Genomic DNA, 15,948 nt, shown 5'->3' with positions numbered 1-15,948 from the left:
AAATATATATAATAACTGATGGAGGGGAAGGAGTGGAGCAGCAACGCCAATAGTGTACATTGTTTATAAACATGATTGGGACAAAGTAAGGCTAATCAGGACTAGAGCTATCAATTAGAATTAAGCCCATTAAGCCAAACTTTTAGGTTGAAAAATTGCCTAGGTTAGGCCGCTACCTCAGCATAGAAAATGGTAATTTGAGCTTAAAAGGATTTGAAAATAAATGGATTGGTCCTTTTATTATTATTTTTTTAAATTTCAAATTGAAAATAAATTAAAGATTAAGTATCAAACTAAAAGAAATGAAAATCCTAGACTCATTCCTTCCTTCTTTATTCATTCATTAAGATTTAGCAGATGATGCTTGCAAAGACTAATTTTTATATGGTATTAATTTTAATGTTTTTATTTGACATTAGACTTGGATGTTTAAGTTTTATATATTTGTTATGGTGTGGATTGACTTAATTTTATTTTCCTAAGGTTAATCTTATGTGTAATAACTTTTTTAGCATTATACATATGTTTTTTTTAGTTTTTAAATTGAAAGAAAATAAGGCTAAGGCTTGCAAGGCCAGCCCTTCAACCTTGAAAGTTAGGGCCAGCATTACAAAATGAAGCCTTAAGATATAATAAGGCTTATCAAGAATGACTGTTTAGGCTAGCCCTTCAAAGGCTAGCCCTTTAGAGTTGAACTAGTTCTAATTGATAGTTCTAACAATTGAGACAAGACTCCCATGAACACTCCTAAGTACAACAGGGCATAATTGAAAGCCAATACTTTGATCCCGGAAGCCCACAACACAATCACCAACATTACATCCCTTAAAATGAACAATTTCAACCAAACAAACTTTAATGATATAAAGAAGTTCCAAATAATAGTACTTGTAGGCTAAGGCAGAATCGAGGCCCAGGATATACAAGTCCAGTCACAAAACCCACACAACATGGTGACAAGTAATAATAACATTCATTTAAATTTAGTAATTCAACATCTTTCAAACACCGGACGCATTTTCATTTTCCAAAGACATCAACCATACTTGTTATCCTTAACAAAAAACATAAAAAGTTACGATTATTATTATGATATTTTCATCAAATAACATAATATTTGATGCGTTCAAGTATATGCTCAGAAAGTCCTAAATCTAGAAATATATATATATATATATATGTTCAGCACAAACATTGGAGAGGAGGCTTTATTAAAGACAACAGCCTCAAGGTTCAGATGTCTTTCCCTTTGCTTCTTTCGAACCCTCTCCTGAAAAACATGAAAACGACAGAGGTGACCAGCTGGTTATAATTTCAGCAACCACAATAACTTATAAACTAGTATATAAGATTGGTTATGAGATAGTTAAGTGGGTTGAGAAGTTGAAACCTTTTATAAACATACTTTATAAAACTCAAAAGCTTTTCCATAAAAAGAATCATGCATGAACAATCTCAATTGTTCTCATAGTCTTCTTATTCAACCATTGGGTTACTAATTATACAATAGAATTCATCCATTTGATCCTAGACTATTCCAAGCTTACCAATTATGAGATGCAATCTGATTAAAGGCTACAAAGCTGACAAATGAACCATGTATTCCCTCTCTTTCACACACAATTAAAAAGATGTTATAATGTTCCAAGTATATATCCTTATCCTGGCCAACGTAAACGATGATAGCAAGGGCCCTAAGAATAAGCCAGTTAATGAGGTCTAAAATGGTGGCATATTCCTTGTATAGAGGATTCAACTCATGTCCTAATCATCATGTCATCACATCTAACCTCAGCCCCATTCCAGAACAAACATTTTATGCAATAAACAATATCAAATCATAAACAACAATTTCTCAAGTCATATTTTCCATAACAATGTAGTCTAAGTGAAATGTCCATCTTAGCAAATAAGTTTCACCATTCATAGAACAATTCATTTCTCAAGAATAGTAAGGGAAAACATAACTTTGGATCCTTATATTTTGCTTGAGTTTTGCTATTGGTTCCTATACTTTTTTTCTGTATTCTAAATCCCTACACTTTTATTTTTTAGTATTCTAGGTCCCTCAATGAGTCATGTTATAAGAACCTAGAATATTAAAAAACAAAAGTGGAGGAATTTAAAATATCAAAAAAAATTACAAGAATCTATAGGAAAACTTGAACAAAGTGTAGGGACTCAAAATTATATTTTTTAGAATAGTAATCATTTGTACATATCAAATTGCAATGAGCATATACCAAAATAACTCAGAATTAAGTAAAAATCATGCATAATTGAAATTGAAATCATACAAACTCAATCTAAATCACAATACCGATCTTAAGATTTCTCTTGCCAACAATCAAAATTGAAACTCAATCTACAATTTAGAATAAGGAATGACCTATATTAATTAAAGGCTGTATAGTCAATTCCTCTAACTCTCAAAGACCAAAAACCACCTATTTCCACGCCTCCACTATTAGAACCTCATTACCCAAATCAAATTCCACCATTAACTAACTCATTTAACTCTTAAAAAACCATATACACTATCTAAATCCTCCAATTCCCGCCAAAAAGATCCAGTGAAATATGCATTGATGCTATTCTGATTCCAATTATCTTGTTGAAGTGAAATGTCTTTAATGAGAAGAGAAATGATTATATTCCTGATGAAACAATCTCTTACAGGAAAGTTGGCGGCAGCATGGTGTTGAGAATCAAGTGCTATTGCTAAAGGAGCTGTAATCTCTCATTAAAAATCAAGTGCTTAGTTGTAATTTTTGAGAATAACTAACATTTACACATACAAATGTGTGTGTTTGATCTGTGTATATCTTTATTTCATCAGTTTGAAGTGGTATACCCCAATTCAGTTGCTTTAGTTGGTGATTCACTAGATTGAGGCTGTGGCAGGCTCAGCTGAAGTTGGAAAAGTGCGTGTGGTCCATATTTGTTGCTGATAGTGTTTGTAGGATGAGAATTCCAATTTTCCTCATTCAAAACCCTTTCTTCAAAAATCTAAGGAAAGAAAGAAAAATCTATGAAAACTTTGAAAGAAAACTTGAGACATTTAGCTTTTAAATAAATAAAATAGGCTCTGGAGTACAATAAAAAAAATAAGTAAGTAAATAACACTGGCTCACTGGCTTGGCGGTGTCTTCCTCTTCCCTCCTTTGCTCTTGTGTAATTGATAAGGGCGTATTTGTTGGATTAAATAATATGAATTGAAAGATAAATACCTTTGTCTGTAATTCTGCATTTTCTTTACAGATGACTTCTATCGTTTCATGGAGTTGTACATTTTCTTGACGAATTTTATTTTCCTGCAATAATATCAATAAATTTATTTGATAGAATTTTTTGGAAGTCTACATGCATGGCGAGACCAATCAGAAACAGAATTCTTGAATACCTTTTCTTGTAGCTCTCTAATCTCGCCAGTCAAAATTTGATCCTGCAGACAAATCAATGATCAAGTTATGGATATCGTATGTGCTTGTACTGCAAAAGTGGTGACATGTTAAATTAAATGTAGATATGAGTTGAAATTATCTTTCATACCCTTTTGATTTGGACATTCTTCAAACTCATCTCCAGTTGATTTTCCAAATTTTTCAAATCGTTAATGCCCAAACCAGAAAGTTGTTCACCCATCAATTGCCTATACATTTTCCAAAAGGAAATAAATTACTTAAGATTTTCTACATATTCCAGTTTGTTATATTCAGAATATAAAAAGGAGGGAAACAAATGCACTTTTTAAGAGATAGTTTATGATAGTTGAGTGAGTTTAGAAGTAATGTGTTGCAGGGCTTGCTCATTTGCATTTTCAATGTTGAGATCAACATTTTCCGATCACAAAGTAAATAATGCTCGCTCCAACGTGTCTGATTTTATTATTGTACCTGTGCAATTCCTGCAATTGTTGCAGTTCTTGCCTCAAGACCGTTGCTTCTCTCTGCCAAAACTAACAAGTGCAAGCACAAATAGTAAATATTATAGAGTAAAGAAGAACCCAATTGTAAGGTAGTAGGAAGGTGCTTCCAAATCCAAATCTCTTCATTGTACAGTTACTTGTAATTCTTTTATATTAGTTGATCAATTAGTTAATCTATGTAAATAAATAAAGTTGAGGACAAGTTGACGTGACATTTGAGAAAATGATAGAAAATTATTTAAGATAGTTTGACCATATATAAATAGGGCAAGAGGTTGATGGAGCTACAAGTTTTCAAATTCTTTATGTTAAATGTACTTGAGGATAATCTATTTCATCAAAATAATTTAAGTCATTTGTTTAGACACGTCTCAAATATTCCTAATCTATTTTCTAATTATTAGATGTGGGACTTTTTTATCTCTAATACTAGTAAGGAGTAGTAAGGTAATAGTTTTTAGCCCTATAAAGAGATGCATATGGAGGAAGACAAGAAGAATACTCAGGGACAATATCTATATCGAGATTTATTGGTGAATGGTATATGTCGAAAGATAGGGTTGTAATTGGTGCTAGCTTCTCCTTTAGTTTCTAAGCGATCAAGTATTTCATTTTTGTTCTCTATATAATAAAATTAATTATTTTTCCATTTTTGTAATTTTCTTGCCTCTTAATCCTTCCCTCCAATGGTTCTCTCTTTATGAAGCATAATCTTGCGTTGGAATTATGTATGATTTATGAATGTCTAGTAATCAATAGGAAGAAACCATAAAAAAAAATCCTGATAAATGGTATTTGATCTTGTACCTTGGCTTCTGAAGCTTGATTCATAAGCGGATGATGTTCCTCTTTTTGTTTATTGTAGCGGTCAATAATTGACTTCATGCTGTCATAAACTGAGAATCAATCAATAAGATGAAAATGAAGCTTTTCTCAATGAAATTAAGTAATATCAAATGATCTTCACTACTCAACGCAATTCCGTCCTAGACTTTTATATTGAATAGGTTTTATAGAACATTTTAAGCAAGCATATTATTATTTCTTTTGGGTTAAAGTACATTTTTCCCTCTGTACTTTCCTTTGAGGAGAGCTGGAACCTGTACTAATAAGTGGGACTTGTTTTTTACTAAACCATTTTTCAAAGGAGCAAAAATCCCTTTCATTAGTGATCCATTAACTCTTTTGTTTGTTGTTGACGTGGCATGTCATCTAATGCTAATTTGTCCTTGAACTTTTTTTCTAGGAGCACTAAGAACCCTTAAGTTTTGTTAAAATAAAATTTAATAAATATTTTAAAATATTTAATATTTATTAAAAAATGATATTGTAAGAAAATTAATATTGATTAAGTCTCTTAAATTTTCTAGGTCATTCTCTATAATTTTTCTTGTCAACCAACAGTCAAAATAATGGATATTTAAAATTGAAGTGTCACTTGTTTTTAATTGATAAGTTCACATAATGCAATATGTTTTCAATTTTAAAATTGGAGGTTCATTTCCTCCTTTTTAATATAAAGTTGCATTTGAGTGGTGCAATATTTTGAAAAAAATCATTAGTTGACAAGAAAAATTACAGAGAATGACATAAAATATTTAAAGGAATTACTCATTATGAATTTTTTATAAGGTCATTTTAATAATTTATTTGAAAATATTATTGTTATTATTATTATTAGGGTTAAAGTGCAATTTTTTCCTGTACTTTCCTTCAAGGAATGGTGGGTACTTTATACTAATAAATGAGGCATTTTTCTCGCTAAACCATTTTTTAAAGAAGCAAAAATCCTCCTCCATTAATAGATCACTAATGGATCATCAATAAAGGAGGATTTTTCTCCTTTGAAAAATAGTTTAGGAAGAAAAATGCCTCACTTATTATAGAGGGTGTCCAGAGCTTTTTCTTTGGTGTCATATGATTGATTTCTTGAGTTTTGACTATCCGAGAAATTTTAGAGTTTTTCCTTCCTATGCATTTAGATCCATATGGAATATGATGAGTTTATTGCAACACTTCATATTGATATGAAACCTTTCTTTAAATTGGAAAAAGGAAGGGAAGCCACACTCGGCAATTTTTGGTGTAGCCAGCCAGCTTCATGTTGATCTGAGAAACAAATTGAGCAAAATGGAAGCAAGACTCATGACAAGATTTTTGTGTGAAAAAAAAATTATGAGTCTTTGTTTAAGCTTAAAAAATTAGTCATCTTATAATATTTTTTAAAAAATGATTTTTTTATATTTTATCAAAAGTAAAAGTTATTTTGCGTTTTTTTTTGTGTGAAAATTTTGCCTTTATTTTTAATTATAAAAAGACACTATTTACTTGAAAGTACTTCTCAAAATAATAAAAGATATGCTTTTTTTAGAACTTAAAATCATCTAACGAACAAAAGATTGTTTTTTTTTTCAATTAAATAAGCTTAGACAAATAAGCCCTTACTAGGATAAATGTCCTTCTGCCCATACATTCACATAAGATATTTTTTAATGAATTACATGATATATATATATATATATATAGGTTGAAGTGTAAATTTAGTCTTTTAACTTTACACAATATTTTATTTTAGTTCCTTAACTTTATAAAGCATTTTTTTTAGTTCTTTAATCCAAATACTGTTAGTTTTATCCCAACAAGTTTTTATATTGAACTTTCAAATATTGACAAAACATTCTTAAATGTTGATATATTAAATTTGTAAAGGATTAAAAAGATATTTTACAAAATTAAAGGACTAAATTAAAATCTTAAATAATCTAAAAGAGTGTGTGTGTGTGTGTGTGTGTAGTGGATGAAGATTTAGTTCTTCTCTTCCAAAAAAGTATAATAGAATTTAGTTTAGCCATAGGCAAGTTTGAAGAATTGTGTATTTTTGGGGAAAAAAACAAAAGAATAAAAACTACTTTGAATTACACTCTTTAACTATGTGAAGTATATAACTAAAACAAGGATCGGGGGGGAAAAAAGGGAGTACTTTGTAGCATGATGTTAGAATAACAGACTAAAAATTCTATTGAAAAAATTTTCATGCCTATCAATAATGTTACAGCGTATAGGTCTGTGAATACTTCTCTAAGAGACTACCAATCTGTAAAGTTGAAAGGCATTAATAGTTAAAACCAACCATAAGTTGCATATTGTGTTGAGAGGCATTTTAGCGATAATTTTACATATTATCTCATGTACGGCCTCTTAAAGTTATATTTAGAGTCCAAGCTAGCTGGTTTTCTTTTCTGCTTAGAGAGAGAGAAAGTAAATTTCAAGCACACTCCATTTCTATAACAGTATAACACAGTAAAATTCTTTAAAAAGTTACAATAAAACTTGTTGACGCCGCTTCAACATTTCAGATTCCTCTTTTGTTTAGTTAGTTTGCCTGTCTTGTAAGGGATAGCTTAAACTTTACGAGGTAGGTCTCACTAGACTGTGCCTATTAAGAATATTATATATATATATATATATTGTCAGGAGGAGAGGAGTTTCTGATATACTTTCATGTCTATAATGATAACATTATAATTCATACACATGAATTTATGTGCGTGGATAACATTCTCTCTCTAAGACACACACACACACACTTTCAAACATCTTTTTATTTTTTATTTTTTCTATTTCTATAAGTTAGCAGCAAATTTCAATTGAAAGCTCAACAACTTAAACATAATGTCATAATCCTTTTATTCAAAGGACTAATAAACAGAAAAAAAAACATGTATAACTACTAATATACACTATAACATACCATACTTCTAGCAAATTATTCAGTTCATCTATGTGATAACATATATATATATATATATATATATTATATGTTGTTATTTTAATAATAATAAAAAATGAAATTAAGCTAGGAACAAAAGGAACCTGCAGCTTCCATATTCATAGAGCTTGCCGGTGCTGGAGTAGACGATCAAACCAACTTGGGCGTCACAGAGGATCGAAAGCTCCTTTGCTTTCTTGATCAATCCACTTCTTCTCTTTGAGAAAGTCACTTGCCTGTTCGATAAATTGTCAATCCTCTCAATCTCAATCTTCCTTTTCCCCATTTCTCTAGGGCTTCTTAACTACTTGGCCTTCCACATCAACAATGTAACAAATCAGTAAAGCTGCAATTATCTTCAAAGGTGTTCTAGAAAGGAATCTGAATAATATGTCCCAAAACCATGGATAAAAACCTAGAAAAAATAAAATAAGATCTCATACATACATACATACGTACATAGAGAGAGAGAGAGAGAGAGATGCCCAAGAAAGCTACAACTCACAGAAAAATTGTAAGCGTGTGAAGAAAGTATGGAAGAATAATTTAGTTAAGATGTTGAAGATGAAGATGATGATGAAGAAGAAGAAGACAGCTTTTTGGTAAGGTACTAATGAGAGAGAGATATGCTTTTTATGATTGAGATGCACTTTGAATCCTTTATTTGGAAGCTTCAAGGGATTTGGTATCCAACACTAAAAAATCTTGAAAACTGCTTTAGGGCAGTCTAGCTAAAACCGCTAGTGGTTTTATTTTCAAAGTTGTTTTGAATCGGACCTAATTACCTTGACGCTAATGTATTATAGTAAGGTTGAAACCAGACAAAAAGTGGTCGGTGATGGATTTGGTAAGAAACGGTGAATGGGAAAATGACTCCTTGATGATGCGCCATTGGAGCCCCTTGGACGTATTTATGAATCTCATTTTTCATGTAAGGCTCCGTGATGTGGAACTGAATTAATATCATGTAGTGTTGTGAAGATGAAGCTAAGTCAAGTGATAAGGGTTCGAGTGAGGTATGGATAGATCATAGATTTAAATGTTTAATCCTTCCTAATATAATAGAATATATATCAATAAAAATTCTATCGTGATTTGTAATTTGATAGTTATTATATTTACGAATAATCATGTCTATGCCAATTTCAAGTGTTATATATCAAGGTTCTTAACATCAAGAAGATGGGGAAAAGAAAAACTTCAACAATAATTGAACGATGAAATTACTGAACAATTCATAAGGGAAGCATAAAGTCTTCCAAATCTATCAATTAAAACAAGTAGAAGTTCGGATATTCTATGAAAAATTTAGTTGCATAACTGTCTAAACATACGAAAGTGTAGAAATTTGAAAACTTGATAATCAAATAGATAGAGATATTCATTACGTTATATAAGGATGGATTTGAAAAGTTTGTTCATGAGAAGAAAAGCGGAGTGATCTATGTTGTGGCAAAAGGGACGTTATAGGTGAGGGGATGGAAAACGATGGAATACCTTGGCTATGGTGAAAATGTGTTGCCCTAATAATTTATTAACATGATATTGTATTCTTATAATTCCAACAATGGAAAATGACACTTTCTACGTAGTTATTACTCTTATTTAATTAGCATCCAATTAGACTTTGATCTCTACTGCAACACGTTGTTTCTTTTTTATTTTTTATTTTGTCGGTTTTCGGCCCGAGGTCCATGTAATTTGTCATGCGTTCACACTAGCGTTCACACTCTAAGTATTTTTGTTTTTTATATTTCATGTTTGATATAATTCTTGGCTTTTAATACACTATACAGCATATGTGGCCAAAAAATCCAATATACATCATAACTCTTACATTATAAATTATTTTAAATTTAATACAACATACACATACATTTTGTTAAATAAGTCGTGTTATTAACATAATAATTTATATATAATGTTGTTTGTTGTAGACTTGTAGTTTCTATATCATATATATAAATAGATATTTTTAATGTATTTAATAATAATTAATATCTTCAATAGAATAAAGGTTATTATATATACATTTTGTTAACTAAATAGTGAATATGTCCTTTTTTTGGATCAAATATGTCTTATTGTTGTTTGGCTAAAAAAATGTCTTATTGTTCAAGTGATATACCATTTTTAATATAAAATATTTTTATCTACTTCATTAAAATTGAGAAAAATAGTTAAAAGTAGTTTGTATAATTAAAATTGTGAAAATAAATCATTATTACTTTCTAATATTACCTTCCAATTAAAATAAATATATATTAATTATCTTTAATTTATTTCTTATACCATCTCTATTCTCTTCTTATAACATAATTAAATTTATTTAAAAAATAATACTATTAATTATTTTGCAAAGTATTTTATATTTATCAAAAAAATAATAATAAATAAAATAAAGAATGGTGCAGTCAAAACGAAGAAGCTTCTAGATCAAAAAAAAATGGTGTGATCAAAAAAAATGGAAACGGTCCTAATTGGCAACTGAATGTTCAAAGATCAGATGGCCCAAAAAAGTAGAGCTGATAATTTAAGAGGGTCAAATTTATTCAAATTGAATTTAAAATATTCTAACTTATATAAAAAATTTATATAGTCAAGTTCGATCTTAACATCTTATAGCTTATTATTTAAGCTAGCCTGAATATCCAAAACTTTTTAAAAATATTTTTTCTTTATTTTTTAATTATTTTTTAATTTTTAAATAATTTTGTTAAGTATAAAATATTATTTTAAATTTAAAAGAATAAAATAAAAATAATAACTTATCAACTTTGCATACTTAAGTAATTATATTACTATTTTATTGTATTATGTGTAATTTATTTATAAATATTTTTTATTTATAAATTAATGTCTTAACTGTTTAAATATTTCTTTTCATGGTCATATATAAATATTTTTTATATTTTAATTAAGTTATATTATTTTAGTTATGATTAAATTGAACTCAGTTCAATCATGATTAAAACATTAAGGTAAAATTATTGTCTTGATTAATTCAAATTTGTTAATAACTATTGAGTAAATTATACTTTTCATTTTTAAGAATATAAAAAAATAATAACTATTATATCGTAAAAAATAAAATTATTTAATTGTGAGTAAAATACTATTTTTTTTGAATTTTTTAACTTTTTATATTGTTTAACTCTCACATATAAGGGGTATTTACTTTAGTTTTTCTTAATTTTTAATCAAGTATCCCATGTACAATAACCAAATAACAATTCAAGGATATTATTCTATTTATTATGTTTATCTAGTAGTAGTGTCAAGAATTTGTACATGCTCAAATTTTATTTTTAAAATTATTTTTAATTTAATTTTTTAATTTAAAATTAATTATCTTATTTTATAAAAAATATAAAAATATATTTTTTGGGTACTCAAATGATGTATCGAACTCAAAAATTTTTGAAAAATAAGTGAGTCTTAAAATGTAAAACTTAATATTCAAATATATTTTAAAAATTATTTTGAGATATTTTATTAATTAAAAATAATAAAAGAATATGAAAATTTAAATATTTTTAATTTTTTTAAAATAACTATAATAATGCATTGAAATATATGATATTTTAGTATAAAAAAATATGAAACTTAAATAATTAATTAATATTTATTATATTTTAAATATGCCCGAATATTCAAAAAATTATTTTTTGGACCCTATAAAAAATAAGTGTTGGGAGGGGCGACTTGTGCTTCCTTTTCTTCGGGAGAAAGTTTCAAGAGCCATTCTTTTTGTCTTTTTTTGTTTTGTATTTAATTTAAACCTTTTAAGATAAATATGAAATAGCTATGAGTTTATAGAATAGAGATGATTTTGGAATTCACTGCTTTCCCATTCTCATATTATCAAAATGGTAAAGTTATGTTTGGATAAAATCTTAATTGAGATTTAAGTGGTTCAAACTCAAATTCAAATCTTAAAAGTTAGTTGAAATGTATAAAGGATGTTTGGATGAGAAACTTAAGGTATTAAAATTGAATCGGTCATTGAACCAAATAAAGTCAGGGATTAAGGGCCAAGGGTTCAACAAAAGGTTGAATCAGAGTCAAATCAGTCATAATTAAAATAATAAAATTTAAATAAATAATTAATAAATAATAATTTTTTGACCTAAATATACTAATAAATATATTGTTGTGATCTAAATACTCTCTTTGGTCTTATTTATAGAGTAAAGAGAGAGAACAAAAATTTGTCCTATTTATAACTTATGTCATTAAATTTTCATCAAAACTTTTCTTTTTTACCCTTTATTGAATGTTGGAGAGAGAAAATATATTATTGAAGTATGTGTATTTATTAGAGGTAAAGTTGAGAACTTATTAAATTTTAAAATAGAGTTAATGAGTTTTAAAATTTTTCTTGATACTGGTGAAACATGTTAAAAGTAACTTATAAATAGAACTATAGTAGTACTAAATAATAGTACAATTAGTTAAATAATCATATTTATTTTTTCTTAATAGTAAAAATGGGAGTCCCAATGCTTTCACTCCATCAAACCGTTCTCAATTAATTAATATTAATTTAAGAGTCCCAATATGATTCTCAAAAACCGAGATTAGAGTCATGTCTATCTGAAATTGGGAAGGAAGAAAAGCCAAAAGCTAACGCCAGGATGAAAGCAAAATTCTCGAACCCCCACTGAAGCAACGGCAACAAGAATATGAGAGAGTGAGGGGGAGGGAGACCACAAGCCGAAACACCAACCACTGAGTGAATCACAGCGGCGGCGTGAGCAGCGTTCACAAGTCGGGAGACAAAAGACTCAACGGTGAAGGGAGGAGACAGGAGAGAACCGAGAACGGCGAGACCGAGAGATGGGAAGAGAAGGCAACTTTGAGAGCGACAAGTGAAGCTGAAGAAGATCGTCTAAGGTCTGAGCTCTAAGCAAAACTGCAAAACACGATTTAGGGACCTTTTTTTTCCTAAATGCTTTGGGTTGTCAGGAACTTAAAAAATAATAGCCCACCCAACTTACCTAACCCATGAGGTTAGATGGGTTACTCCAAGATAATCCCGATCACTCAAGTTAACTCATATCTAAAGAAATTGCTAAACCGGATTGGACACATGGCCGAATCATTGGTTCACCGATTTGACTGGCCGGTTTGGTCTAATTTTAAAAACTGTGAAAAACATAGTTAAAATAACATTTGGCTTAAAAACTCGTTCATTTACATGGAAACTGAAAGTATGAGCTTCTGATCTGTAATGCTAATGCAATTCAAAAGGCCATTCAAAGATAAATTATATTACAGTTCTTAATTTTGAGCTTAACTTCAATTTACAAATCTCAATTTATTTTACCTACACTTTTGCAACTTTCAGTCTAGACACACTAAGTTGAATCTCGCTTCAAATCTATGCCTTTCATGGTTATCTAAATTAGAGGGGGCAAAAAAAAAAAATATCCCTATGTCTTTCTTGCTTTATAAATTATTTCTGCACATTTTTTAGATAGAGATTGAATTTAAAAAAAAATGATTGAGACTACAAAATTCTTCTAGGTTATGTTTTATTAAAATGATTTCTATTAGTAATTATATGTATTGATTTATCGTTATCATCATCATTATTAATGTAAAACTAGTTAAGAGTCTGAAAATTATAACATAATGTTCACTCCATAAATTGTGAATAGTAGTGCTTGACGCTTGTTACTCTTTTATTGTTTTACATTATACAAAAAATATAGAAAACAATATTATTGACAATTGCTGTGAATTTTTTTGGGAAAATTGTCATAAAGTCTCTTCTTGAGAGGGAAATTGTTTGGATGGATTAAGACTAATTTAAGGACCAAATGCATACCAGACCTATTACCTTACACACCAAGCCTATTACTTTGTACCTTGCACACCAATTAAGCCTATCACTTTGCACCTTGCTCACCAATTAAGCCTATCACTTTGCAAATCAAGCCTTATACCTCATACACCAAGTCTATCACTTTACACATTAAACTTATCATCTTACACCTCAAACCTATTACTTTGCATCCTGATCTTATAACCTTACATCCCAAACCTATCACCTTGCATAATAGAATTACATGTTAACCTTCAAAAATGCCATATAATTTACATGCTTGTAATTTGAACAATCAATTATTCATGTTATTATTTTCTTGTAGACTGTCACTTTTAGGATAATAGGTTATATTTTTATGAAATTTACACTTTTATGGTGTGCAAGGTTGTGATAACCTAGGAATTTTAAGAAAAAAAATTAATATATATATATATATATATATATTTGTATTTTGATAGTAATTATATTAATTTTTGGGATAAATAGGACAAGAAATAGAGGTTCCAAGTTCAAATCTGATGAAAGCCAAAGGGGAAGTCTTTTTTTTTTTTTTGCCCTTTTGCTTTGGAAAATTACCAAACTACCCTTCTCTCAAGTATGATATATTTCTTTTGTGTTTTTTTTTCTTCATCAGATGTGTGCGTGTGGGTCGAGAGAGTTGAGGATCTAACTAGAAACTTCCAACCCTTATCCAGCCTTCCGCCCTCCATCATCATCTCTGTCATTCAATTGGTCACCGGTGACTTCAAGAATGTCGGAATCTCTACTGTGGGAAGATATTGATCGGCTTCTACTGCTCTCCCTTGTTCTGCATCATTCTTTGTCACACCCCAAAAATCAGGTGTGACCGGCATGGGATATGGGCACAAAGCTCACATATCGGAGAAACTCTAAAGTTAATATGTTAAACACACTATTAGGATAATCAAAAATTGTTGCAATTTAAATCATATATTCAATCTTAAAAGAAATGTGAGGGTCCTACCTATAGTCTAAGTGGAGCACCTAAGGCCAGACTCCAACGTTAGTATAAAGTTCAAATTTTATCAAATTAGGATTTGACTAAAATAATTTTTTCGCTTCAATTCAGCAATAAAACTCCTTAGTGGACACCTCGAATCATAAGTTCGGCTATACCATCTGAGACCAAAATATTTTTTCCAGTGAATAATGTCCCAATAATAAATAATTGAGCATGAATAAAAGAAAAGCTTGAAATAGTGATGCAATTTAAAGAGGCAAAAATCTTCATAAAAATTTAATAATCTTCAAAAATACAAGGATCCTATAAAGTTTAAATAAAATCTTGAACTATTAAAATATCATATCAAATATTATTATCACTTAATTGCAAGGAAGCAGATAAATAAAATAAATAATTATAAGTAACTTACTAATTAAAACCAATAGAATGTAAAATCATCAAATAATCAAACTCATATTACAAGGACTTATCTGATCAACTAACAAACATGGACACACAGTTTACGAGGATAAATAACCAAATGCGGCTCTTGCCATGAAGACAAATGTGGACACATAGTTCACGAGGGTAAGTAACCAAATGCAGCCGAAGTCACAAAACAAATGTTGACACACAGTCCACAAAGGTAAGTAATCAAATGTAGCCAAAGCCATGAAACAAACATGAGTACGATGTTCATAAATAACCATCCCTCTGTTCCACATACATTAACTATCGCATGAGGCTAGCACCTCCTATAAACACCCTGCTAGCTATGTGAGCCATGGCGCGCCAAGGGTTAACAAAACTGCCGTTAACAATTAGTGTTCTGTATAAAATCTCCTTTTAAATTCACTCTCAAACATGTGAGAAAATCATTCCTTGCAATGTATAATTTCTTTTCTCAGTATCAAACTTACATGAAACATGTAAAACATTAATCTTTCTAAATACAAAAATTCATAATTAAGATTTTATAAGTTGTTCACTAATTTTCATAGTTAGCTTTATCAAATAATAGACTCCTAAAATTTGTAAAAGTATTTCTATCAATTCAAAAAAGTATAAGTCATGACTCCAAGAAGTAAAACAATTTAATTAACAAAAAGAGCTAACACAAGAGAAATATATAATATCTATAAATTGTTAAATCAATATTTTGTAAAGAAAATTTTATAATTTATAAATTGATTGAGACATTATCTACTTATCGGTAGTATTTGGAAGATTCGTAATTCACTTCTTACAACTCCAATAAACTCTTCTTTCCTCTAAATACCCTATCCAACATAAAAGGAATGTTTAATGGTCTTAATCCAGTTAAATAAATTATCTTTCAATATTGGCAATAGCATAATCAGTCAGGCTCCAAATCATTATAATTAAATCAACCAATTCTCAGATTCATTAATTCTTTCAATACTTTACATTCCCACTCCTCTACCCAACCATAC

At 29.3% G+C, this 15,948-nt stretch overlaps 1 protein-coding gene across 1 annotated transcript; it reads right to left on the bottom strand.

The window, feature by feature from the left end:
* Positions 1–3,546: 3,546 nt before the first annotated feature.
* On the bottom strand, positions 3,547–7,983 carry LOC129287151 (MADS-box transcription factor 23-like). Its single transcript, XM_054923317.1, has 4 exons — positions 7,802–7,983; positions 4,736–4,814; positions 3,897–3,958; positions 3,547–3,652 (listed from the first exon to the last, which is right to left on the bottom strand). The coding sequence occupies exons 1-4, from the start codon at positions 7,981–7,983 to the stop codon at positions 3,547–3,549; spliced, it is 429 nt and encodes a 142-aa protein (XP_054779292.1).
* Between the last annotated feature and the right edge of the window lie 7,965 nt (positions 7,984–15,948).

Source organism: Prosopis cineraria, unplaced genomic scaffold (assembly GCF_029017545.1).
Source record: "Prosopis cineraria cultivar Desert tree isolate PC_DT_omini unplaced genomic scaffold, ASM2901754v1 PC11, whole genome shotgun sequence".
Classification (NCBI taxonomy): Eukaryota; Viridiplantae; Streptophyta; class Magnoliopsida; order Fabales; family Fabaceae; genus Prosopis; species Prosopis cineraria.
Note: the sequence above shows the minus strand (reverse complement) of the source record. Positions and strands in the feature narration are given on the sequence as shown.